The sequence below is a fragment of the Odontomachus brunneus genome, unplaced genomic scaffold (genome assembly GCF_010583005.1).
Source record: "Odontomachus brunneus isolate Ranch 3 - 2012 unplaced genomic scaffold, Obru_v1 Obru_scaffold_103, whole genome shotgun sequence".
Taxonomy (NCBI): domain Eukaryota; kingdom Metazoa; phylum Arthropoda; class Insecta; order Hymenoptera; family Formicidae; genus Odontomachus; species Odontomachus brunneus.
Window position 1 is genome coordinate 382,827 of NW_022639553.1, and position 26,414 is coordinate 409,240.

The 26,414-nt window shown below is 41.2% G+C and overlaps 1 protein-coding gene across 2 annotated transcripts in view; it reads right to left on the reverse strand.

Annotated features, from left to right (window-relative positions):
* Positions 1-26,414, reverse strand: part of LOC116848982 (proteoglycan Cow) — a 181,398-nt gene that overhangs the window by 56,207 nt on the left and 98,777 nt on the right. For both annotated transcript variants that reach the window (XM_032825676.1, XM_032825677.1), the window contains exons 2-4: positions 23,368-23,425; positions 7,878-7,980; positions 1,998-2,126 (exon numbers count right to left, since the gene is read on the reverse strand). In XM_032825676.1, the coding sequence (XP_032681567.1) occupies positions 1,998-2,126; positions 7,878-7,980; positions 23,368-23,425 (290 nt within the window). The remainder of the gene's footprint in view (positions 1-1,997; positions 2,127-7,877; positions 7,981-23,367; positions 23,426-26,414) is intronic.

Here is a 26,414-nt window from a genome sequence, read left to right on the forward strand (position 1 = left end):
GGGGGGGGGGGGGGGGAGTTTAACGCGCGCTTCCGTCGCGCGGTTTTTAACTCGTCCGTTCGAGCGACTTCGAAACTCGTCTCGAAATCGAGACTGCTGCATGGCAGACATCTTCGCGAAACTTGGCGAGACTGATCGTCGAAGTGTAGGAAGTTACGCGCGCAGTTTCCCTCGCGACCCCTCCGCGAAATCCGCGCAAATCCAAATGGAAGATCGAGCTTCCAGCGAAAATTGTCCGATACGATAATCCGTAGCTCCGTAGTTTGCGCACAACCGTATTACAATTCCGTCGCGAGACGAGACGAGACGAGAAGAGACGAGACGAAACGAGACGAGACGAGACGAGACGAGACGAGGCAACACTACGCGCTCTTGAGAAAATCTTCTCCGGCCGTCTACATACACGCGTATCGACAAAAAGATTACGTTGCAAAATGAAATTTTCAATTCCGCCTCTCGTGAAAGAAGGAGTTGTGCGCGCCCCACGGGGAAGCCGCATTTAAAGTTTTGCGGCTCGCGCACCAACTGATAATACTCGTTTGACGTGGCTCGCCAAAAGTAAACACGAGCTTTGCGGCAGCGCATTTTCCGGCGGTAGCAAAAGCAATGTTATCTTCGGAACTAATTTTTCCTGAAACTTCCCTCACCCAGGCGAGGGGAAGGGCAGGGGAGCAAGTAGGCAACGGAGACGGGCCGTATTAAACAGAGATGTGTGTGCGCGCGAGCGCGGCTTTTCCAAATGAAGTTTCTAGAACTATTCTGGAAGAGAGAACGGACCGCAGTTCGCATAAAGATCACGTTTTACTCTTACCACTTGCCCCCCTCCTTCGCGCTAATATTAATAACCTTGCGTTTACTGTGAGGAATCCGGAATATCATCCATAAGAGCGAGATTCCACAGGGCGGACTTCGCAAGTACGAATATTCTACGCGAGTGGACGAAAGTGGCCTCGCTTAATGGCGAACTTAACGTTTTAATCGGACTTTAAGGTAAGTCGCCGTGCGCGCGCACGACGGATTAACACTAGAACGACCGCGATGGAGTCATTCTGGCCTTTAACGTCTTCTTGTGGCCGCCGTTTCTGTCTCTCGTGGTTTGGGAAAAAAATCTCTCGCGACTTTTAACTATTTTTGAAGAAAAATACGCTGAAAGAATAACAGAAGAGGTCGCCGATATTGCGATGAATACTTAAGAGAGTACTTTTGATTCTTTGTTTAATCGTCAATGTTACAAGGAGAGTACACAAGTTATTATTTCTTTGTAACATTGCACCGTACAGAGTTATATATGTGATCGAAACTTACACATTTGTTTAAAAATGTTCTGCACTTTTGACTTCTTACAAAATTATACTAATTCAACTTAATTATACTAACTTTAATTATACTAATTAAACTTCAATATTTTTTTACTTTATGTAGGTCCTTCTCTCTCTCTTGTCAGATTTACTATTTTTGTATTAATTTACTACAATTTCAGCATTGTTTAACTTTACAAAAAATATTGTAAAAAGAAATATAATTTTAGCGTAATTTTTACTATTTTTTTCAATTACTTAATTTTAGAGGGCAAGTAAGTAATAATTGTAACACTTCTTATTTTTTCTAGGAAATTTAAAAAATTTCCACAATTATTACTTATTTGCCCTCTAAAATTAAGTAAATGAAAAAAAATAGTAAAAATTATGCTAAAATTATATTTCTTTTTACAATATTTTCTGTAAATAAAATATTTTCTGTAAATACAATATTTTCTGTAAATAAAAGTTTAGAAAAATTATGAAAACTGTTGTGATTTGTCCACAATATATAAAATGTTTATATTTTGTAAATTGTATTCTTGGCACGTTAAAAAGTAATCGTTAATACAAGTAATGTGGATTATAGAGAGTTTTAAAATGTGGAAATCGCGAGGAGCTAGAATAACTCTCTAAGACATCCAACGGGAATTGTCGGCATTCTAGTGTTAAACGATAATAGAGTCAGTTGTCACTCACTTGGACTCGTCCTGATCCTCGTCGTCGTCCTCCGAATCGAAGAAGGCGTCGTCGTCGTCGGGGTCGACCGAGGTCTCAGTCCTCATCCGTCTCTGTTGAACCGCCCGCGACTTCGGAATCACTATGTCCCTGAAACACATTCACGGCAATTTACAATAGACTGCGCGACCGAAATCACGTTAACGTAAGAAATACGCTAACGAGCTTTAAATGAGTAACCTTCCTCCCGCTGCACGCCTTGTTGCCCGGCAGAAATTTCCATTTCCTTTATTCCGATAAATATCACTGTGCTGCTTTATTTTCAAGTAACGAAAGGTAATGGAAAAATCTCGTATAAGGCACGCGCAAAAGATACGCTCTGTGATAACAATATGATAGTTATTTTTCCTTTACTTCTTCTTTTTTTGCAACAGCTCGTCATTTGTTTATATGACACGAGTACGTATATCAAGCCAACGCTCGAGACGATATACGATATTTACGGGCGGCACACTATAGACAGATAGATTAATTATGCGCTAGAAAGGTTTCCTGCAAGCGCGGGAATTAAGTTACACGCACGAGAAAGTACATACTGCATTCGAGTAAATACACAGAAAAAGGCATTCTTGTTTTCAAGATATCTTTATTTTTGACATGTTAATCTTGAAATGAGATTACGCAACGTTAAATAGAGGTAAATTATTTCTATTAATGTTTCATATGATTCAACAAAGAAAGATATATTCTTATTAGTATTCTTATTAAAGTAAAATGATATTTTTTTTCTGTGCAATGAGCAAAAGTAGGCAAAAACTTGATACAGAGCGATTTAAGAATAAAGAAAGAGGGTGAGTAAACATGTTCAATTGATTTGGCAAAGATGATTCCTCTCCTGCAAGGAAAAGAATATAAAGTGCATTTTTACAAAATGTACTTTAATAAAATGTAGTCTACATTTCGTATAGAAGAAATATAGACACCACAGTAAGATAAACTAATACAATATCCAAAGTGGATATACTCGAGACGATGTAACAATAGTAGCGGATATAAATGCGGCATATTTGCATTCGCTGAGTATCTGGCGGGCGCAAGAACTGACTTGTAGCCACGTCGCGGATAATTAATACTGTTCTTGCTTCTTTCTCTTGCCGGACGCCGACACAGTTTCGCAATAATTAATGGACAATGGCAGGACGCTTTTTGTATGGCAAATAAAGCGCGAGCTCAATGTTTCAACTTCGAATTCTAATTGCTCCGTCCCGCGCCTTGGTGGAAAGTTTTGAGCGATTCAACGCGCGCGCGATTTGCATAGAACCTACTTTATTCGATGAATTAATGCTCGTTATGAAGTTTCGTGTCCTACAACCCTGCCCACGGCACCGACGCTACGCCCTAGAAATTGCAGCGCGAAGCGCGAATTAGCTTTATGCGGGACAAAAATTAAACGACCATTACTCGAACTACGTTACCGGACTAAACTCCCCGCTATTTAACCGCGAGAGTGCGCATCCTAAGTCGCCGGGTGTCTCGTTTCACCGTCGTTATTATTTTGTTTGCTCGCGGCCGCGCCGAGCGCAGCAATGTAATCATATTTAACGGTGTCGAGTCCGTTATCAAAAGCGATCCCTCACGATGACTCGGTACGTTACGGTCAACGGTAACCTTTGGCGTCGGAGAAATTTCGATCCGCGATGAGAATATGCGCTCCTCTTTTTCTTCCCCCCCCCCCTCTCTCTCTTTCTCTCTCTCTGTCTGTCTATCTCAGGCGATATCAAATTTCGAAATCGCTAAGATGATTAAGCACCAAGTGAGCCGAGATTTTCCTTGATCTACCACGAGAAAGGAGTAAAACGACGGTGTAGTCTCCGCAAACGAAACTGGAAGATTATCATCGTAATCGAAGTTCCCGTGACCGGGATGTATCCGCTTTCCAAAGCGGATGTGATCAAAAGCAAATTTATGACATGATATATACGCTCACGTGATAAGTTTACTTTGGCAAAATCGGTATACACAGAGAAAACACTATAGTAGAAAATTACGTTACGTTACGTTACAATTACGTCTATAGAAAATATACTATAGAAAATTACGTTACAATTACGTCTAGTTTTACTTTTTGCAAGGCTAAACAATAGTGAAATTGTAGTATAAATTACCATGGAAATAGTAAATTTGACTATTTGAGCAATCTTGTCATGAAAAGTCAAACGTGCAAATATTTTTTAAAAGATACCCGGGTAGGAATTTAAAAAAGAGCTTGTAAAGGCCCTAGATAGTTTTTCCCCATTTCTGTCTAGGCGCCATTCAGGCAAGCCCGAATAAGCCCTGTACAGAGATGTAACGCTTTTGTAAGTCAGGGCCTGATTTGTAAATCTGACGAGACCCTATTCTGGCACGCCTATGTAGGCCTTTTCTAAACATCCCTAAATAGAAAAGAATATTCTTTTATGTATAAATATGTACTACTATTTTCTAATAGAAACTATTCGTAAAAGTCACAGCGCTTGCTGATCTTATTTGAAAACTTTAGATTACTTGATTCCAATACTACATCACACTTAAAAATTCTCACTGACACTAGTGGGACTCGAACCTGGACCCTGCCTGAGGCACCTCTGGATTATGAATCTGTTGCCTTAGATACTACGTCACTTGTTCAATCGATATAAGCGTCTTACATTTTGTCCATATGTGTTGTGATTAACATAGTAATATAATTTTTTGATAATATAACTTAATAAAATGATATAATTTTAATAAAAATTATATTTTTCATACTTTTATTGTTAATTTAGCCCTTAGCTAATGAGGTGAAATCTACAAAATTCCACACTTCCATTTCATTATTTTTAAATTTTTATAATAAAACTTTTTTATTGTTAATTGTTATTAAATAAATAAAGTCATAAAAGACTATAAAACTTTGAGTAATTATAAAGGAGTACAAAGAAGGAGAAATCCACCTTACCATATAAGATTTTATTAAATTAATTAAATTTATATATAAATATATAAATTAATGCTTATTATAAGCGATTTCTAAAGTATTTTAGTGAACAAGATTTTGATAAAATGTTTCACAAATATTTCTAAATTATTTCAATGTTATATTTCAATATAATTTCCAAGTTATCTTGCGGAAGGTTTGCTGTGTGGAACCCTATGTGGACACGCCTTATTTGGAAGACTGTATTTTTGAGAACCAAAATCATAGGTATTTTGGTTTTACTTCAAACTTATGAAGTAAATTAATAAATAAATAAATTGTCAATTTTACTACTGTCTAAGACTGTAAACTAAAATTCTGTAAGACTTTAAACTATTTCAAAAATTGAATAAGACCCTGACTGAATTATATAAGTACATGTCTTGTTGTGTTGATGTCTACGGACATCCACATCTATGCCTATTTACGAATTTTCCTTTAGAAATCCTTTTGCTTGGCCATATATAGGCCTAACGATGGCAGGACTTGTTAAGGACATCTCCAACAGCGCCTATTCAGGATCTATTTAGGAAATCTAACTCAAAATTTACTTCGGTAGGCCCTTTCTAGACACAACAATGGTAGGCCTTGTTAGAGGAATTCCAACAATGTCTATTCAGGGCTTGTTTAGGAAATTCTACTCAGAATTTATCTTTGTAGGTCCTTTCTAAGCGCAACAGTGGTAAGCCTAGTTAGGAGCATCCCCAATAGTATCTATTCAAGAGCTGTTAAGGAAATTCTACTCAGAATTTGCCTTTGTACGCCCTTTCCAGGCCCAACAATGCCAAGCCTATTTTAGAGCATGTCTATCTAGGCCTTTTACGGACTTGGGGCATGTCCCGACAAAATTCTACCTGAGTATACAGTGATTATAATCCTGTACGACCCATTCTCTGAAGACATTCCGTGTATTCTTCACTGAAATGCTGATGAAGTCACTGGTGATTCAGTTACAAATATAGCTCTGCAATCAGTAAAATCTCGCTGAAGAGATCAGATAATAATAAAGACTCTTACCGTTACTAATGCAGTTTGCGGACGCAGATAGGTGTCATTGCAAGAAAATCGTTAATTCCATTATCACGAACGCGGATAATTGGATTTTGTACAACGTGTAACGAATCTGTATACTACAGATTTTGCAATGGAAGCTTACTTTCACTGATCAAAATCAGTTGGACCAGTGAATATACTCACTGATTATCGGTGCAGTACTACTTTTACGGATTCAATAAGAAATATTTTCACTGACTCACTTTAAGGGGGCAAAAGATCACTTGTTATAATTTTTACTACAGTATATTTCCCATGTACGTTCTATACATCTATGAAAGCGTCTTCGAATGTAACTATTCGCCAACAGAGGGGCAATCGAGAGAGAAGATTCGGAGAGAGATTATTTAACCGTACGCTGTCGTGCTGACGAATTGGCTCGTGTGTAAAAGCAGCCCCGGTCTGCCAGCACGTGGCATGCGAGCCGATCGAACGCGAAATCGATGCGCGAAAGTGAAACGCCGGCGATAATCAACGCGTCCGGCGGAATTAATCTCCGACGGCATCGATTCAGCCATATCGGGCTGTTCAGCCGTTAATGACGCATTAAGGTCATTTAATGTCGTACATGGTGCTCCAAGATGAATGCCGCTGATCGAGATTCGGGGCTCGGGATGTGTACGCCGTGCGCCATATATCGCCGTGGAAACGTCCAATTGCAGTTAATTGGCAATAAGCACCGCGGGGAATCAATGATCACCGGGACGGCTTCGGACGCGGTTTAATGCCGTTTTGCGGGCGATATCGTCATTAATATTGCGCTGCTTAAATGCGCGCCGTCGACGGGCCGCGCCGCGCTGAGAATTTCGGCTATTCGTACCGCCGTAGAAATTGGCGTGTTACGAGATTGATAATGCCGGGCCACTTTGGAAAATTGCTAGTCGGAAGCGAGCAGTACACACCGCCAGTCGAGGATTTACGCGTTATCGTTGTTTGCGGCGAGTAAATTTGGAGCCGGTGCAACGAGAGGATCCTTACGAGAGATCAGCTTATACCGCCGCAGCCGCCGCCGCCGTTCCTGGCCCCGAATAAAGGCCGGGGGATTTAGATAAAGACGTAAGCACGGCGCATAAATGTCTCGACCAATGATGCGCTTAACGTAAGCTACGCCCAGCAATATTGTGGCTTATGCTCTATGTGTTGCGAGTGGGCTACGTAGTAAAGGAAGGTTATTACATTTAAGTATTCACGATAAAGAGCTAGTGACCAGCTTGCTAATTGGTCGAACGTTTGACATATGTGTACACGCAAAGACAGACCCTTTAGGGAAGGCTGGGGCTAGATATCCCATATTTTAAAATATATTTCGAAGTTACAACTTTTCATTCAACTAATTATTGTGACTGACTTACAATATTTATTTCTCAAATATTTTTGCTCTCAATGTACTCTATTTTTTCTCAAGTTTTTTACTTTATAATCATTTGCTAAGAATTTGTTTTCTACGTCGTTTAAGAAAAGTTTTATCTTTACGTCGACTAAAAATAAAAGTTTTATCTTGTATCTCTATGTTCTCGTATTTTCAGGAAAGCAATAAAATTACCTAATTTCCAGATCATTTGGACAAATTTGGACAATCTAAAAACCATGCTGATAACATACTAAACATGTTACGAAAAATTTCATCTTTAACGGTTCTCGAGTTATATGAGAGATATACAAATAAATATAAATACAATACAATACAAATTGATAGCCTCCTTTCTTTTTGAAATCGGTCATAAACAGACGCAGAGAGTTTGATAACGCGGACATAGAAAAAAAATGTTTGCTGTCACACGTATATAACGGACGTATTGAAGTGCTCTCCTGTATTTCAGAGAGTAGAAACAAACGAAAGACTCGACACTCACCCTGATTTGTGAAGCTCTTTTTTCGAGACGCAGACGGCCGTGAACGTGTCCTCCAGGAGGCAGAGTTCCTTCTTCTTGCAGTTGAGTGGACGACAAAGCTCGCCTGGGGAAACAAACAGAAATCGATTTTGCGCTATCCCTGCGCGTCGTGTGGACAGACTAAAGCCTACTTTATCTTTCATAGTGTGCGCTACAGAGATATCGCGCGCAGGATGAGATCTACATATTCTGTGGCTTAAAGCAAACAGATTCCAATGTTTCGCGCCCTTTATCTTCAAGATTCCAGCAATAAAGATACACATTGCCTAGAAAAGAATCCCGTCTTCGCTATTCTCCATTTTATCTACCGTTGCCAAGATGCAACGGTGAGCTTCGGCAAGCTGCAGGATTGATAAAAAGCTCTGGCTGGTTATTAAGAAGCGAAGCCCGCTTGAAAATCAAGTCGGAAACGGCTCTGCGATAGAGCCAGCTCAGATATTGCTTAATCTCCTCGGATAATTCTATCTTGGGGAGTAGAACCTCGCTCTTATATTCGCCCGCTTATCTTTTTATTCGTCCTCGTCGTCGTTATTAGCAGACGAGCTGAACATTATTCGCCACGTGGCGAAACTAATTGTACACGAGCAACCTGTACACGCCTGTATTACATTATATTCGTGCGCGTTACGTTTATATAAAATCACAGCTATGCGTAGATTTAATTAGACAGTTCTCTGCCGCGCTCACAGAACGAAGACACATTTCCTGCCGCTGCTCGTCGAGCATTTCGCCATAAATAGAGCACGCGACGCGAGGGAAGGTTAATCGCCGCGTCTCATAATTCTCCCCCGCGCCAAGCGAACGACAATCGTTCGTAGCAATAACGAGAGCCTCGATGATTGCGGGAAAGAGAGTGAAAGAGGGAGAGAGAGAGGGGGAGAGAGCCGATATCGGTATCGCGTGGACGCGCGCGTCCGTCAATCCCGGATTTTCTGTCCGCGAAGCGAAACTATCCGCCGCCGAGCGTGTATGATCCGCCGTGCACGGCGGGGCATCCGTTGCTGAGCATTTCCATTCGCCTGGAAATCGCCGACAAGCGATATTGGTCGTACGCGAGAGCGCAGCCAGCCACCCCCGCGTCCGACCGAATCTCTCTTCTCCATTAACCCCGGGACCGACCACCACCACCATCGCCGCCGCCGCCGCCACCGACGCCAGCGGCACCGCCACCCCCGGCCGATGTCTTCTCCTCGCCTGTCCTCGCAATCAATAAAATGGGACCCCGCTCTCTTCAGTCAAGCCTTCAGCGCGCGCGACCGCCGAATAAAAACGCATATGCCAACGCGCGGCCGCAGCTGGCGGCTGCGCGAATGTGTGTATTTTTTCGGTATGATGCATTATTCTTCACCCACGCGGAGATCCTCGCTCGTGCTTCCGCGTTTCCCCTCACATATCTCGGTCCGTTTCATTCGCGAATCATTCTCGAACTACCGGTCGCGACACGCGCGGATATGCGACGGAGACAGGTGTGTGCGCACCCGCGTTGGGTTATTCATCATTAAGGCTGCATTGCCTCAGGAGTAATGAGAAAATTGGAGATTAATCTAAGCGTGTTGCATCTACAAGTGATCACAAACAATTTGATATTGATTAAAGCTTGATCTACAATGTGCCCTTTGCTTCTTGTCTCTTGCTCTCTATTTTCTTCTGGCCTAAAGCCTAATCTACAAGGTGCTCTTTGCTTTCTGTTTCTTGTTCTCTGTCTTTTTTTTAGTTTAAGAGTTGAGGTGTGAGTCAGAAAGAGATAAAGAAAAAAAAAAAAACAAGAAGCAAATAACACATTGTAGATCAAGCTTAAGGTTTGAAGTTTAAGTTAAAAAGAGATAAAGAAAGGAAGCGCATTGCAGGTCAGGCTTCAGAAAGCTGAATCAAAAGTTATTCCACTTTTAGGTATAAGCTGAGAGAAGGTGAAATAAACGTGAAATGATGTTTTAATGACGCATCAAAGAAGTCTCCAACGTCATGAAGCCCTTAAGTGGTACATGCCTGCAAAAGTTCTATGATGAAAATATTCAATCCCTTTTTATTTACTTAAATTATTGTGTATTTTTTTAGCATAGCAAATACAAAGTGGGTATATTTTGTATTCTGTTTTCCTAAATTTAAAAAAAGTAGCAAAAAAAGAAAAAAAATTTAGATATACTTATTTAAAAAAAGTCCCGATCTAGATCCGAATCGCGCAGTTATTATATTTTAAATCATTGCAGAGGATAATACGTCATTTAACGTCATCTTGGGAATATTTTAAACCGTGCTGTTATGGAAATACATTATATTGTTCTATCTTTAGTAAAGAAAAAGATAATTAAAAAGTAGCGACAAAAACCTAATTTTTTATATACGTACACTTTAAACATTCAAAATAATGTGCGCACAGTTTTATTGTAATACAGAGATAAAAATTTAAAAGTCAGGAATAAAGTAAACAAATTGTAAAAATGCAATACTAAAGAGAAAATATGTTTTTCAACATATTGTATTACGCATTTTTGTACGATACATAGGAATATTAGGATACTTCTAATTGTTATAAAAGAGAAAACATTTTTCAAAGTAAAAATTAAATGATTTCAAAAATACTTTAGAACTATAATAAAAAATTTTTTTTAAATAGGGATGGAGTTGGGAGTATACAATAAATACACAATTAAAAAACTTTTTTTTATTATAGTTCTAAAGTATTCTTGAAATCATTCAATTTTTACTTTGGAAAATTTTTTCTCTCTTATAGTTTCGACGATATTCGCTTCAAGAGAAAAAAAAACTATTTTTTTCAAAAGAGTGTTTCACCCCCTAAAATTGTATTTCTGCACGAACAAAAAATAGTTTTGTGTTACGGATGAACTACTCGTACACAAAGTTTAAAAATTTTTTGAATTTTTTTATCGCCTAGTGTTCCTTGTTAGATCGGTGACGATCCGTGATCGTGATATTGAAAACTGTCGTGCTTTTAACATCAATGTATGCATCTCGAGTATCTTAGAAAGCTATTTATTGAATTTCTGCTTCGTGATGAGTTTAAAAATATGAGGGTAAAATCTTCTTTTTGTTGAGAAGACGAAATCTCGGAATCGTTTTTTAATTCGGTGATTTTTCATTTCAGTAAGAGAATATCCCGGATGAAACTCGTCTTTAATAAAAATAAGGGATCGCAGTGGCGCGCAATTACGTAATTATTTCTCAATTAGATAACATTTCCATGTGCATTCCACTTGTCTCGATTCGTGAGCGTGCAAGAAAGTCTTGCGTTTTGTAATTTGGAAAATGTGCAACGCTGGAGACAAGAAATAAATGAGCATCTGACGACAAGAGGAAGAGAGAGAGAGAGAGAGTAGGAGAGTTTTTGCGTCAAACATAAAACTGGCTAATATCCAGCCGGAGTTGCCAAGCTTTTCGAGTGGCAATATAGTAAGAACTTATAGAATTTTGTAGTGATAACTCGCGTCGAAATTCAGTCGCGCCCATATTGCAGTGTTAACATATTGGATTAATCGCTCTGTAAAGAATATAATCTAAAGAAATATGATCCATTTCCAATCTGTTGCAAAAAGAAACATCCGCTTTTATAAAATATACGTGCGTGAGATTATTAACATACTATATACTATTAACATACGCTTAAAAACAATCAACGATAACAAAATTCATAATTTTCGAAGCGTATATTTTTAATGCACATTTGTTACATCGATTAATTGAATTTATTTACAATATATCGATGTACTGAGCGCGAAAATTAATTAATTAAATAATGTATATTAAACCGTATATGAGAGAGAGAGAGAGAGAGAGAGAGAGAGAGAGAGAGAGAATTTTGTTACAAAAGCTGTAATTACAGCATATATGCAATAGTTATCTTATCGTTATTAACGCCGAAGCAACCGTGCACACGATCTATTATAAATTAATCGCTACGGTAATCAAACAAAGTATAATTAAACACAAGCGGCTTTTTACTTCGCTTTTACGCGATTAACTGCTTGTTGAAGAGCTTATACTTTTATCATTCGCGTTACTATGAATAAACTAGCGAAAAGTGTTTTAAACTCATAAATGTTTGTTTCTTTCTTGATGTTCTTTCTCGTGTGACAGTTGCAACGAAAGCATTTGTAAAAATTTCTGGATACTTCCGAGTTTATTGAAAGATTCATTATTGCTCATATAAGTGTGTAATAAGTTGCATTACGAATGTTACTAAAAAACTATTTAAATATTTGTATAAAAAAAGAGAGAACATTTATGTTTGAAGAATATCCTTATTTTTGATACGTTAATCTCCAAATGAAATTATATAGTGTCAAACGAGAAGATAAGTTTCCTGCAAAAATATATCTTATATGATTCAACGAAGAAGAATCTAACAGTAAGATTTCGGTTTATCTTAAAAAAGAATCTGTTCTTATTATTCAAAAATAATATTCGTGAATGTAAAGTACAAAATATTGGATTGAAAATATGTTTTTATAAATGTCAGAAAAAGATATCAAAATAATAATAACAATATTGTACGAGACTATTATGATATTCAAATAAAATCACGTAATACTGTTGAAATTTAAGATGTAAAAATTCTGTTAACAAAATGACATATTGTTGCTTATATATGAAACAATGATATTGCTAATTTAACTGTATTAACTTTAAGTGTATACATTAATTTTTTTCTGTATACAGTCGTAAGTATAGCCGCACAGGAAGCCTTCCCTGGCGCGTGTCGCGTGAAATCGCGCGATGTTTCCGCTCGCCGTGTAATATTCGCGGCAGACTGAGCGGAAGACGGAGCAGAAGGCCAAGGAAAAAGAAGAAGAAGAAGAAGAGGAAGAAGACGGCCGACCCTGACAGTCGATAAAGGGGCGACACCCGCCCTCGCAGTCGCCTGAACCCCGGACGTTAAAGATTTCAAAATATCCAATTAAAAGTTTCTCCTATGACGCGCCGAGCTTGTCTCTCTCTCTTTCCTTTTCTCCCTCTCCCCCTTCTCTTTTCGCCCCCTTTCTCTTGCTCTCTCTACTCTACGATGGAAGAATATCGCGCGCGAGGGCGCGCAGGACATCCGGGCGCGGAATTAGAGTCGACCGTACATGAATTAAGAAAGACTCGGCCCCAAGACTTTCCTGACGGCTTAATTTCGCGGGATTAGACGAGAGAGGGGAGGTGGTGGCTATATAGTTAAGCCCTGTCACGTTCATGCTATCGCCGTGATACCTGCGAAACTTTTACTCGCGTTAGCTCGTGGACAACGACGACGGCGGTGAAAACACGCATCCCCCGAAGCCACGAGAGATCCGCGAGATCTCGCGAGCGATATCGTCGACGCTTGCTGTCGCCGTCGTCTCTCCGGATGGACGAGGGTGTCGCGCGCGTCGGCACTTTTTCTCCGTGCGTGAAAGAGACTCACCACCCCTTGTCGGGGGCTGGAAGTCGCGACGGGGGACGTTGTCGATGCACGTCGTCGCGCGCAGGAGACGTCGGATCCGCGACAATAGGAGCAGACAGAGGAGAAGGTATATCTCCGGGATGTAAGCATTCGCCGGCCATATTTGAGCGGTTCTTCGGCGGATCGAAGCAATCCGCCGAGCGTAACTCCGGATTTCGCGGCAGTAAAGTCGGGAGTTTCGTAGCGAGCGGCTTTCCCCAGCCGGCTGGGAAAAATATTTGAGGTATTCCCGGCTGAGGAGGCGGCTGAGAGAAGGTCGTGCTTCCGCTAAGAGACCGCGAAAGCCGCCGCAAACTTACGAGCGAGTGTGGATTTTGACGTTAACCTTTAAGCGCGTGAGGCAACTTTTGCGTTACGTAAGGAAATTAGGGAATAAATAGAATCCGACAGTTGCTCCCTCGAGGAGAGAAAAATACTCGTCTCGCAAGATCCGGCCTTCCGTCTTCGTGCGAGTATTTGCGCGAACATGAGCGTTGCAACTGCGCTCGGCAGAGAGAAAGAGAAAGAGACGCGCGGGATTCTTTATTAAATATAATTGCGCGCATCCCGCGGGGAAGGAAGCTGCAATGCAAAGGTTGCACGCGCATGTTTAACGATTTATCGTTACATTATGAGATCCTCTGCAGGCACACTTCCGCGTTGTTGCCGAGCACGGTCGGACATATTGCGCCGTTACGCATTCATGATAGAAAACAATTCACACAGTATTACGAGAGAGTCATTACACGGGAAACTGTAGCACGTAAAATGTCCGCGTCAACGTCTATTGCAATTAATCCTTCCGCCGTCATTCGCGAAATATATGTCGCGGAAAATGGCTCCAGGATTTTCATTGAAAAGAGCTCGAACAATCGGAAATACATTTCCCGGCGTCGACTGCGAGATCTCGCGCGCGGCATTAACGTAAAAGCATCATGCCTAACGACACGCTGATAACACTCGTACTTAACTCTGGACATTTTTATGGTTTTAGTGGTTTTTATGATCTTTAAAAATATGGATATTTAAACGTAGAATATATGTTTAATATGCACGTACAAAGAAAGAAAGGACATTCTTCGTTTTGCAGATATCTTTATTTCTAACATGTTAATCTCTTAACTTTAGAATTATAAATATCAAAACGTTACATAAACTCTAAACATGGGTAAATTTTACCCAACGCATTTTTATTTGCTTATAATTCCTGAAAAAAAAGATTGAAATTCAATTCCCTTTTTTTAATCGATGTAGAAAATATCGGGGTATACGAATTAATATTGTTGCAATTTAGTGAAGTTGGAAAAAGTTATTGTGGAAAAATAAAACACATGTTTTTAAGAATGGTTTGAAAAGTTGGTCCGAGTAAAGTTTAAAATCCTAGAATTAAAATTATATAAATTACATAGAGTTAAATAAATTATTTCCATCAATACATTTTATAATTCAAGATTTAAACATTTTTTTAACAAAATTATATATCGTTGTTTATATATAAAACAATGATTGTCAATTTGAGTACATTAATATTAAACATCAATTACTATTTCTGTGTAGGCAATAGAAAATGGTAAATAAATGTCGAGCAGTTTCTGTCTAATAAAAAATTGAAGAGTACCGGCCAAAAACTAGCTGATACTATTGAAATTCAAGACTTTACAGTTCTTCTAACAAAATCATGTATCGTTGCTTACTCATGAAACAACGATTATTAATTTCAATATATTGTTTTTAAATGGATACTAATTTTTTTCTGTATACATATATTCCATATTGAGATTCGAAACCTTTTTATTTAAAGACCAAAGCAATTAGGATGTCCAGAGTTAAGTACCGGCATTACTAACGTCCAGGCATTGGTACTTTTACCTTAAAAGATTAAACGACACGTGAGATGCAGCGAGACCGCGAAACGCGAGACAAACGGGGGCGCGCTCACGCGCTGGAAACCACAAAGATCACAGGGCGTAAAAAAGTTGGCGTCTCACAATGAAATGAAATACTGAAATTGCACGTGCGGCGGCGACGGCGACGGCGACGGTGGCATTAAGAAGTAACGCGATTCCCCGCCAGTCGCCAGTCGTTCAGTCGGTCTGTCTATTATGCTCGACAAAGTGGTGAAGTTCTCGGCATGGCTGAAAGAAACGAAACATAACCGGGAATCGTTCCCCGGTGAGTAACGGACAGGTTACCGGCATTATAACGCCAAACTCGCCGCGAAGAACAAGGGGATGATGCTCCTTATTCTCGACCGCGACGCTGATTATACAGTAAAGCGAGAAAGACCGAGAGGAAGTGGCGGCTGGGGGCGGCAAAGAAAGGACGAGACCTCCGCAGCGACCCAGCGAAGTATGACGAACGTCAGGTGGCGCGCGTGACGTCGGGATATATTATAATTGCAGAAAAGACCGGATCCTCGAGACTCTCTCTCTCTCTTTCTCTCTCTTTCTTGGCTGGCTCTCGCTCGACGGTCGTGCTAATTTACTCGGAAGTGTTCCCCGGCGGTCGCGCTAGGTGGTCCATTTTTACCCCGCAACTTCATAAAAGCTCGAGATCCACTCGGCTGCCCTGACCGCTAACGTCGCCGCATTAACACGACTAACTTTCGCTATTACCGTATTGTAATCGCTGATACAGTTAACAGTTTTTGACCGCGGAACGGAGAAGATTGCGTCTGCTTGTTCTCCGTTCGCAAGCCTGCCTGCCTGCTTGCCTGCCTGCTCGCTTGTTTGCTTACCTGCCTCGCTTCCTTCCTTCCGCGAGCAGTCCTCGGAGCGGAGTCACCTAAATTACCTGGCACCGCCGCGGGAGTTCTTTCCGTGTGCTTGGAGCACGATTTACGGGAGCGGCCGATAGTCGCGGGAGACGGCTGATCCTCTCTATCCATTACCTACGTCGCCACGAGGGATCCGCGGATACCATAAATCGCACGGCTATCGTAGCGTCGAGGGCGCGCGGCCGACTCGACGATATTACAATATGGATTACAGCGTATATTACAATACCGGCGATTACGCGACACAATGCGCACGGAACCGGCGGCTCGCGCTGCGAATTAGGCGTCTCGGAACGGCGATGGGATGGGACGGGACGAGACGCGGGATGGAATGGGACGGGCGCGTGCACATCGATCGATCGCGCTCTCGTATTCGGAGATGGAATGATCGACGACGCTAATAGCGCTGGACGCCGGTGGCGTGGAGGACAACGGGACACCCGATAGATAACGCGGACGACGACGATAACGCGGCCTCGCGCTCGATGCGGATGCAGACGCGGCGGATGCAATCGCGCGCCGTGTCCTGAGACCACACCATGTGCGAACGCATATTTGCATGCAGCCCGATGACTATGCCCACGATGATACATGCTCTCTCGCGCTGACGATTAAGTGGCGCGTGTGCGCCGACAGAAATTGATTTGCCGCGCGCGGAAGAACTCCGCTCGGAATTTCGTAATAAGCGCGCCTCGTAAATCTTACGGCGGCCCGAGGGGATGTCGGAAATTTAAGGGACACACACGCGGTGTGTCTTTCTCCCCGGCCTCTCTTTCTCTCTTCAACTCCCCCCCTCGTCATTTCGTTAAGTCTTACTCGGCGCCGCTACGGGAAATTGATCGCGATTATCTTGTTTTAATCAGGCTACCCGACGTTTGCACGAGATACTCTTCTTTTGCCCGAGTAGAAACACTTCCGGAGGAACTGACTGCTCACGTGTCAGAAAGTGGTCTGTTCTTATGACTTTAAGCTTCACTGAGCGGTAACCCCACTCGGCGACTGAATAAGGAAATTATGTTGGAATTGAACTGTTAATTAATTATCAGTTAATCGAACAACGGAAGGAGTCTCATATTTTTATCGTCAATTTATCGCGAAGATACAAAATCGTCGCATCTCCTCGCATCATGAGTCGTGAAAGTTTACGAGAAGCTTGTGTAGTAAAAATCCTGTGTTAAGCATCTGGCCAAATGGATGTTTGAAAAGTTTGCGATAGAATTTTGAGGAATCGAACGGTCAGACAATCGCAATTCACCGGAGAAACTGCGATGCAGGCGCCTCGCCTCGCGTAATGAGAACGGTTATTTGCGCCGTATTTTTTTGCGCCGACATTGTAACAAAATTGCTCGATATGGCCGATAAAAATCTACATAATGATAAACACACGCGTATCCTAATGCGGACGCGCGTGAACCGCGCGACGAGAATACAGCATCGCGATGCACGTATTACCCGGCGTATGTGTAATGAGTGTACCCTCCCCCCTGATACATATTATCAGATATAATAATTAGGTGTCCGCGACGTACGTATTATCGTGTAAGATCGCGTTATTATTACGGCCGTGCCCAATTATACCTGCACGCTGGAGCATCAATTTGCGGCCGCGCGCGCTGTCGATCGGCGTGCCGTTCCGCTGCGTCGCGAACGACTGTTCCGCTCGGGACGCTGTGAAATAGCGCATAAATTAAGACGTATAAATAACGCGTAATCGTGCGTATCGCTCGGCGTAATTTATCGCAATTTGCCGGCCGCAGGGCGTGGCCGAGACGCCGCTCCTTTTTTTTCCTTACGCCTCTAGTCGCGAATAATCTCTACGGTTGTTCCCTTATTGTGAAATACTACTGCCGCTATTTCCGGTTTCGCGGCTGCATTTGCATCGATGAAAAATGTAGCGGCCCGGCGTAACGTATTTATGAGCCCAGGCGTGAGAGAATTTATGGAATACTCGAAATATTCCTCGTTCTCGGTCCCGATAACCCGCGCTCGCCGATCTTGATTTTAATAACAGATTGTCGAAATCAAACTTCTCTCCCTTAATTAAAGCGCAAGTTACGAAAGCGATTAGAGTTGAGGACTTTCTTTCGCGGATAAACGAAGAGACGGCAAGGAGGAAGAGGGAGAGAGATTGAGAGAGTAGAATGAGGAGAGAACAGAAGAAAGGAAAAGAAAAGGGATAATCATATCGTCGACTTCGTGCATTCATAAGTAACCTTCACCAAGTGATACACGCCAACTTTGTTTATATTTTGCAGTTTAGTACAGTATCTCAATCAAGATGATTATTTATGCGAGAAAAAATTAACTCGGAATCAATTTCAACTCTTATATGAAGTGTCTCATTTTAATAAACACTGTTATTTTTTTTTTAATAAATAACACATTTTAGAAAAAGATGTTTCGGACAAAACTCTTCGTTTCGATCAGTAAATAAGATGGTGATCTATAATTGACCATGAGAGATTCTTTTTCAACCTTAAGAGAACTTTCAAGTGAAAATCACCAGCTATATCTATCGAAATTAAGAAATTTTTGTCCGAAAAATTTTATATTAGTATAAATGAATACGTTATTATAGTACTCACACCGAATAAACATGTTTTATTTCTTAGATATTTCCTTCCTCTCGTTATACGTATCCGGGAATCGATACTTTTATCTTACATGTAACACGCAATCGGCAGATAGTTCATCATTAATTACTTATATTAATTTCACATATTAACGGCTCTCACTTATCCTACCTAACATCCTTACTCGTCTCTTGTCGATTGCTTACTTTTCTTTCAACGACTATCGATCTAATGAATGGTAAAACTTCCGAGGAACTGAGTGCACGAATTAAAGATGCATCGTGTACTACCTTACCTTCGTCGCGAAGAAAGGGAGTGGGAGGAAGGTAGAAGGCAATGATCAGCACGGATAACATCGCAAAATCGAGCGCACGGAATAGGTGGAGATTCTGCTGTGGGAAGGGGTATTAAATACGTGACTCGACTCATCTCACCGTTTCCATCGTTCAGCTTCCATCGGCCCTTAAACTATTTCGCGCTGAGAGGCGGGAAATGGAACCTATCGTCGTTACTGCGACCTTCGGTGGCATGAGCCCGCTTAAGAATTTAGTGTAACACGACAGCGCGTGCTGGCGTAGACCAGATAAAAATCGATCAGAAAAATGGACACGTATCCCCGTCGACATTTAACATTGCGTTTCCGTCGTCGCATGGCTGAACTGTAACGCTAGAAATTTTCACTTAGTAAACGTTCCTCGCTAACGTTCTCATTAAAAATTCCTAAAGTGGTAGACTTGCTTCTAAAGTGTTGACGACGAACGTAGGCTTTCTCTCCTCTCTCTTTCTCTCTTTCTCTCACACACACACTCTCTCTCTCGCAACTGCATTGCGAGGTTCGCGTTTACACTTTCTGCTAGAGAAGAGCTTTCTCGCCTTCCTCACGCGACAAACTTAGCAGCCCCTTTAATACTAAAACGTGCGTGTAAGTGCAAGCGAAATTGCGTTACTTTTCAAGTAAAAATTGCACGGGAAACACTCAGGCAAAAGGTGGACGGAAATTAGCTAGCTGGAAATTAGGCGCGAATTAAGTTGGTAGCTGTTTGTTGTAAAAATATGTCAGTGACCGATCCTCTCAATAATAACGGCCTCGACTTGAGAACTGGTGGAGTTCACAGAGCACGACTAAATGCGCGCGCTTTTAATGTTGAATTTTAACGACCGAGAGAGACACACTTATCCATATTTCGTGAGCGTTCACATAGCACTCACTCGTTATTAATTATGGCCAATGGAATTATTCACTTAATTATAGCAAGCATTGACGATCGTATCAATAAACTTTCGCGTCACGTTGCACGCAATTTATACATTGTCGATGTATGGCATAATGCGCGATCGATTATAATTATGCGCATATTAATGAGAGTGCATAATGCGTGACATTTAGGCGAGTTGGGCCGATTTTAAAACGCTAAAGAAGGCTGGCGCAATCAGCTCGCCAGCCTTTCTGCAAGCGTGTCGCGTTCATTGTTTCACGCAATTTGAGTTAAACGTACAAACAGACACGCACAGCCGCGCGATACCACGGCGGTGCAAGTGAATTAAAAAGAATCGCGTTTATGAATTAAAGGGAATTGTGCGCGTCCGAGCGACGCGATGCGTCAAAGCCAATTTCAAAAGGGAGTCTTGAAAAAGAACGAACAAGAAGAACGACAAAAGTAACGTCGCGGCAAAAGGAAAAGAGAGAGAGAGAGAGAGAGAGAGAGAAAGAAAGAGAAAAATAGGATAAATGCATCCAACTGTGCGTCTATTCTCTATGAATTTATCTTCTACTTTCCTCGGTGTGCACGCTATATCTGCTTACAAGAGGATTACATTTTACAGCAATAAATCCGTCTCGCTAACGGCGTAGCGCACAAGCGCTTTTTACGCGCGGAATCTTCGACGCGACGGCATATCCAGCTGTATTTTAAACGATGGCGCAATTCAAATCGGAAACGCTTAAAAAGGCAGCATGCAAATACGAGCCTTTTTTACGACCGACGTTATATTCGCCCGTTGAAAACCCCCTTTCGTTTGGCCACCGATAGATTTTATAATATCCACATAGAAATTATTACAACTCCCGCGCGAATTCGCGATGTCGCCGCGAGCGCGCGGAAATGTATTTTCGCGTGATGATGTAACGTGCAGATCGACCGGTCTCGGCTTCGAGATTGTTTCGCTCCGAACATTTCTTCGCGAATTCTTCTCTTGCACACATATTTTGGAAATTTGTATTTTATTTCACAAACCTATTTCATCCTCTGTGAAGCGATATAATGCGAACAATCGAGCGAACGACTGCGACTGAAATCATAATTTTCGTGGTACCCGAGTAGAAAACTTCCCGGGAACAATTGGTCACTAGCCAGAATCTGGTCGGTTTTTACGGGCTAGAATTTATCAGACAGTGGAAACTGACCAGGAAAATACCAGCCAGTGTTTCTTGGCCAGTTACTGGCCAGAGACTGGTCAATAAAAAGTAGCAAGCAGATGTTGGTCAATGTCTGTCTAGTAAAAACTTGGAAAATACTGGCCAATGTTTCTTGCCAAGAAAGAACAGCAATTAAAGATAAAGCTGCGACTATCTCTATAATAAATGAGTCTTTCAACGTGAAAAAACTCTATCTTCTAGAACGAATTTCATGTTACTTTCATATTGCCTATGGAATATAATATTGTATTTTACAATATAGAATCGAACCAATGAAAACTTACTCGAAAGAATTAAAAAAAGAATTGATTACTAAGACCAAGTTTGTCTTGCACGCTTTCGTGCTGAAAGCATTATTCTATCTTTCTTCGACATGTGATGAGCGATAAAGATAGAATAATACTTAGATTAGATAGAACGATGCTTAGCAGTTGGTTCAGGAACTATGATCAATTTTACTGAGCAGCAAACTGGGAGGTTAGTAAATACTAGCTAGAGAGAGAAACTATCCAATAGCCAGATTTTCCAGCTAGTTACTGGCCAAAAACGAATTTTCTACTCCGAGTAATTTCCATCGCTTTTTCCAACTGTTTCGTCCGTCCGCGGATCAGTACAGTTCGATAGCGCTGGAACCGACGTGATATATTCATAAGCGAGATAGTCGGCCCTCCAAAAAAGTTCCAACGATTCCACGCGATATTTATAAGGAAAAAGAATAATATTTGCACAGACGCATCGCCCGCCGCACGATACTCGAGAATGTTCGCGTCATTTTCGCAACCGTCTATCGTGCCGGCTTTTACTTCAGATTTCCACGATATTCTAGGGGCGCGCATCGCCAAGTATATAATATTTGGAATTTTCTGGAGAATTTAGCGGCAACGCTCGTGATAAATATCACATTTCGCCGGAGCGAACCAGCCGAAGGGCGGGAGAGATTCCATTCGAATTCACGCCGGTCGTACGTATATCCGGCTTTACGATCCTCCCGGCGCGAAAAGTTCGCGAACGTGCATCACCGCGGAGGTGAAAAATCGCAAGGCATTCGAAGGCGAGCGATGACACCGCGCGCGGCCGCGGAGAAGGGATCCCCCCGGGGAATACACGCCGTCCGTGAAATTCATTTGATGCGTCATAACGCAATTCGTCCGGCGAACGACAGTGTCAATTACCCGTGTGAAATTGCGCGTTGCGATGGACATCTCGTGTGAAATGTGCCGCCTGTTACGCACGCGCGATTGGAGCGCGTGCAAAAATAAGGCCCGATTGGATTTCGCGCTTAACAACTTTTTTCACGCGTCGCAATCGAATGCACTCGTAAAAGAGTGGAATTTCGTCAAATCTTTATTCGTCATTGAATTCTGTCGATAAAATTATACCCTCAAAAATGGTTCTCACAGAGATGTGCATTGTTCATTTCTCAAAGAGTCGCTTTTTAAATAAACAAAAAAAAATTCCATATATTGTCACACTGAGCAGAAAAGTGTATTTATCACTGTATATAGAATTACATTCATTAAAATAATGATAATCAGGAGAACCTTTTTTGTAGTAAGTATTACTTGTTGCAATTGATTGCAGCATTGATCTGCACATTGGCTGCATTGATGACAATGTGAATAATGACTTTTAGATGTATATTGCTGCTACCTTTTTGTTAGAACAACGAGAAGATATAGTTGGTGCCGAAAACAACAATAATTTCGAGAAGGAACAGTCCCGGAAAAAAACTGGTTACTAATCAGAAACTGGCCAGTTTTTATTTGGATTTATTAGACAGTAGCTGTTTGGAAACCAGCCAGGAAACTACTAGCCAGTTACCGGTTAAAAACTGATTTTGTAATCGAGATTTTTTGTGAGATTTTTGGGATTTCTTCTCTCCGTGCAAAGTGTATCTTTTCAAGTATAAATACATAATATCGGATCAAAGATATCTTTACACAAAAGATTGTGTGTTAAATTCAATATATTTCGCACGTCTCAATTTATCCACCTCAATTTTTGTGTTAATTTAACAAGACAAGGCAAATATGTAAACAAATGACAAATAATACGTCAAAAATTGACGCAAAAATGTGACACTGTTGCGTTATCTTAATACCAAGAAATATATGAATAAAAATTCAACGAGGAACAGTCAAGATAATGCAACGACAATATGTTAAATTAATACAGGGGGCTACGTTAAAATTTGAACACGAAAGTTTCTACGCGAACTGATTTCGACGCAAATACAAAATGTTGTTTGAACGCGTAAATGTTTTACTCACTGTTCGGATCGTGTATCCAACGCTTCTTGTCGCCGACTTTCATTATGCGGGTGTCGTCCTGCAAGCAGAGAAAATTCGCACGTTCAAAGAAGGTCGCTTTAGCAGCACTTCGTGCACACCATTGCGCCGTATTTTTAGACACAACAGGACACGCAAATATAAAGCCACACTACGGGCCGCCCCGAAGGTCGTACTTTCGCACCGTCACGGGATTCAAGGGTAAGTGACGTTTTGCGCCAAAATGCAGTTCGATTGATGCGACGTACGAAAGGCGCCGCGGAATATAGGCACGCGGACTATGCACGTGAACGGGGAATATGACGAACGATCGCTCGTCACGTGCATGAAATTCAGGGTTGCCCGGGGTAAAATAAGAACGCGTAATCTGTTCGAAGTTCAGGCCGAGGTCAGCGGCGAAAAGGGGCAGGAGGGTTGGCGGCGCTGCAGCTGCAAGGGAAGGTGTATCGGCGTGGTGGAAGGGGGATGCGAGCTTGCGAGAGCTCGCGTGATAGTTCACGTGCCAGTTTGCAACAATTCGTGGATAATATCTAAAATACCTATGGGGAAACTGCTTGAAATGTAGGTTGCTGACCACGCGGCTCGAGCGGAGATCGACCGTAAGTCACCGCGCGCGGCTGGATAAAATAACGGAGCCGAGTCGACGGGGAGAGGTGCGAGGGCAGGGGGAGAGGAGAGAATACTTTCGCGCGAATCGGACTTACGGCGCCGTGCGGATCGCGAACATTTGTCGAGTCTGCGGGACATCGATCGGCAGCCACAGCGATGCCGTGTGAACAACGTCGTGCAAAAATTACAAAATGATAAAATAAGGAAGAGAGAGAAAGAGGGGAGAGCATCGACATTAACTCTTTGAGGGCGGAAATATTCGCAAAATTAAAACTAGCCAAAGAGCTCATGACGAAAATATAAGCATATTAAAAAAAAAGAAATTAAGAGAGATGCTATATTTGTTTATCTTTTAGGTCGCTGAATTCAAATCTGAGGTCAAAATTGCGAAATTCGAAATGACGATTCAAATTCAACGACTTAAAAAACTCCTAGAAAGTAACTTTTTTTATAACTTTAACTCTTAAATAACTCTTAAATAACTAATTCTTTTATCAAAAGTATTTTTTTTCATCCAACAGTCATGTTGATATACTTGGAAATATTACAAATATAATAATTATGAGATAAAATGAATCCTACATGATAAAAACACGAATAATAATTTTTGTTCGTATGTTTTTTTTTAGTTTTGCTGTGCAAACTTAGTAGTGCAGTAATAGACTGTCAGGAAGAATTATTTTACTAAAGAACACAACAAATTTCGCTGGAAACAGCAAAAATTTCGCTGGAAATAAATAATGAAAAATATCTAAAAATTCAAAAATATTTATTCGTTAGATACCAATAATAGATTTATTTAAATCCAAAGACTTTTATTTAAATAGAATAAATACTGCATGAAAAACTTAAAAAAATGTATATTTTCTTATTTAAAAGATATTTTATATATATTAGCATAAGAGTAGATACGTTATTAATACTCATTGAATACATATTTATTTCGTAGATATTACTTTTAACATAAAATGTACATATTATATATAAATTTCACGTTGTAAATTTAAATATTCACATAAATATGTTATTAGTATCTACCTAAAAAATATTTTTTATTTGTTAGATATTTTTTCTCCCAGTGCAGCAAATATTTTAATAGCACACATTAAATTCTAAAATACAAATAGCATATATGTGAAGTGAAAGGAGCCAATCACTACAAAATATCTACTCTACAGTTACAAAATTATATAGTAATTTTTACTACAAAATTCTCACCGTGTGCGAGGTACCTATTATTGAAAGTATCTTTTATTAGTTTCTTACGATATCCGCGTTTTCAACGCGACAAAATTCCCTTCGTGAGAGTTTATGATTCCCTGCGAAATGCGTGTCATCTCGAATCGCTTTGCAAAGCCGAGGAGAGAGCGCGGCAATTTTTTTTGCGTCGCGAAGCCGCCGTTACTTGTAAGAAAAAAGGAATATGAGAGAAAAAGTAGCGCAAAAGAATTTATAACGGCTAACAGTCTTGAGAGGTACGCGAGCATTTTCCGCATATACGACATCATGTTCGCCGGCGAAAAGGAAAGGCATTATAGGGCACTCATATTACACATTACGTAAATATTCCTTTTCCGGTTGGTCGCTCTTGACCCTTTGAGAAGCGGATTAACCTTTTTAAACATTTTGCATACAGCAAACAGACGCGCGTGTGTGCTCGCGCTTTGTAACTTATATACGTTTTATAATAAATGAAACGAATGCGGTTTAAAACCGACCCTTTGAAAGAGTTAACCAACGGAGGGAGGGTAACACTGAAGACGAGTTTCCGGTGCGGGCAAACTGCGCGATGTTAAATCCACGAGCCACAAGGCTGTTTAAACCTTGCGTAGAAAGGCAATTACGACTAGATTCGATTCGCTGAGAGAGATAGATAGATAGATAGATAGATAGATAGATAGATAGAGAGAGAGAGAGAGAGAGAGAGAGAGAGAGAGAGAGAGAGAGAGAGTGAAAGAGAGGATCGAAGCAAAGTCAAAGGCCAGAAGTGGCGTCCTTAAGCCGTCGACGGGAAGCCGGGGCAAACCGGGAGAGAACCGTCGTCGTCGCTTGGAGCATCCCTGATCGCGCGAAATATTACTTCCCCTCTAATTGCGCGGCCGACTCTCCCGTTCCGCGGGGATTACGAATGGATGCGCGACAGAAGCGCGGTCGTTCCGCGAAAATAAATGACGCGTATAATGCGCCGAACGCGTTGCTGCCCGAATAAATAGCCGCTGTAAACGACGGTATGGCGAGCTAGCGAGGCGACGTCAACGACGAGAAATGAAAACACACGCGCGTTATTTTGCAACCGGCAAAAATGATCGCGTGAAATACATATATAGAGGAAGCGGGAGAAAGAGAGTGAAAGAGAGAGGGGAGAAGAGAGAGAGCAAAAGAGAGAGAGAGAGAGAGAGAGAGAGAGAGAGAGAGAGAGA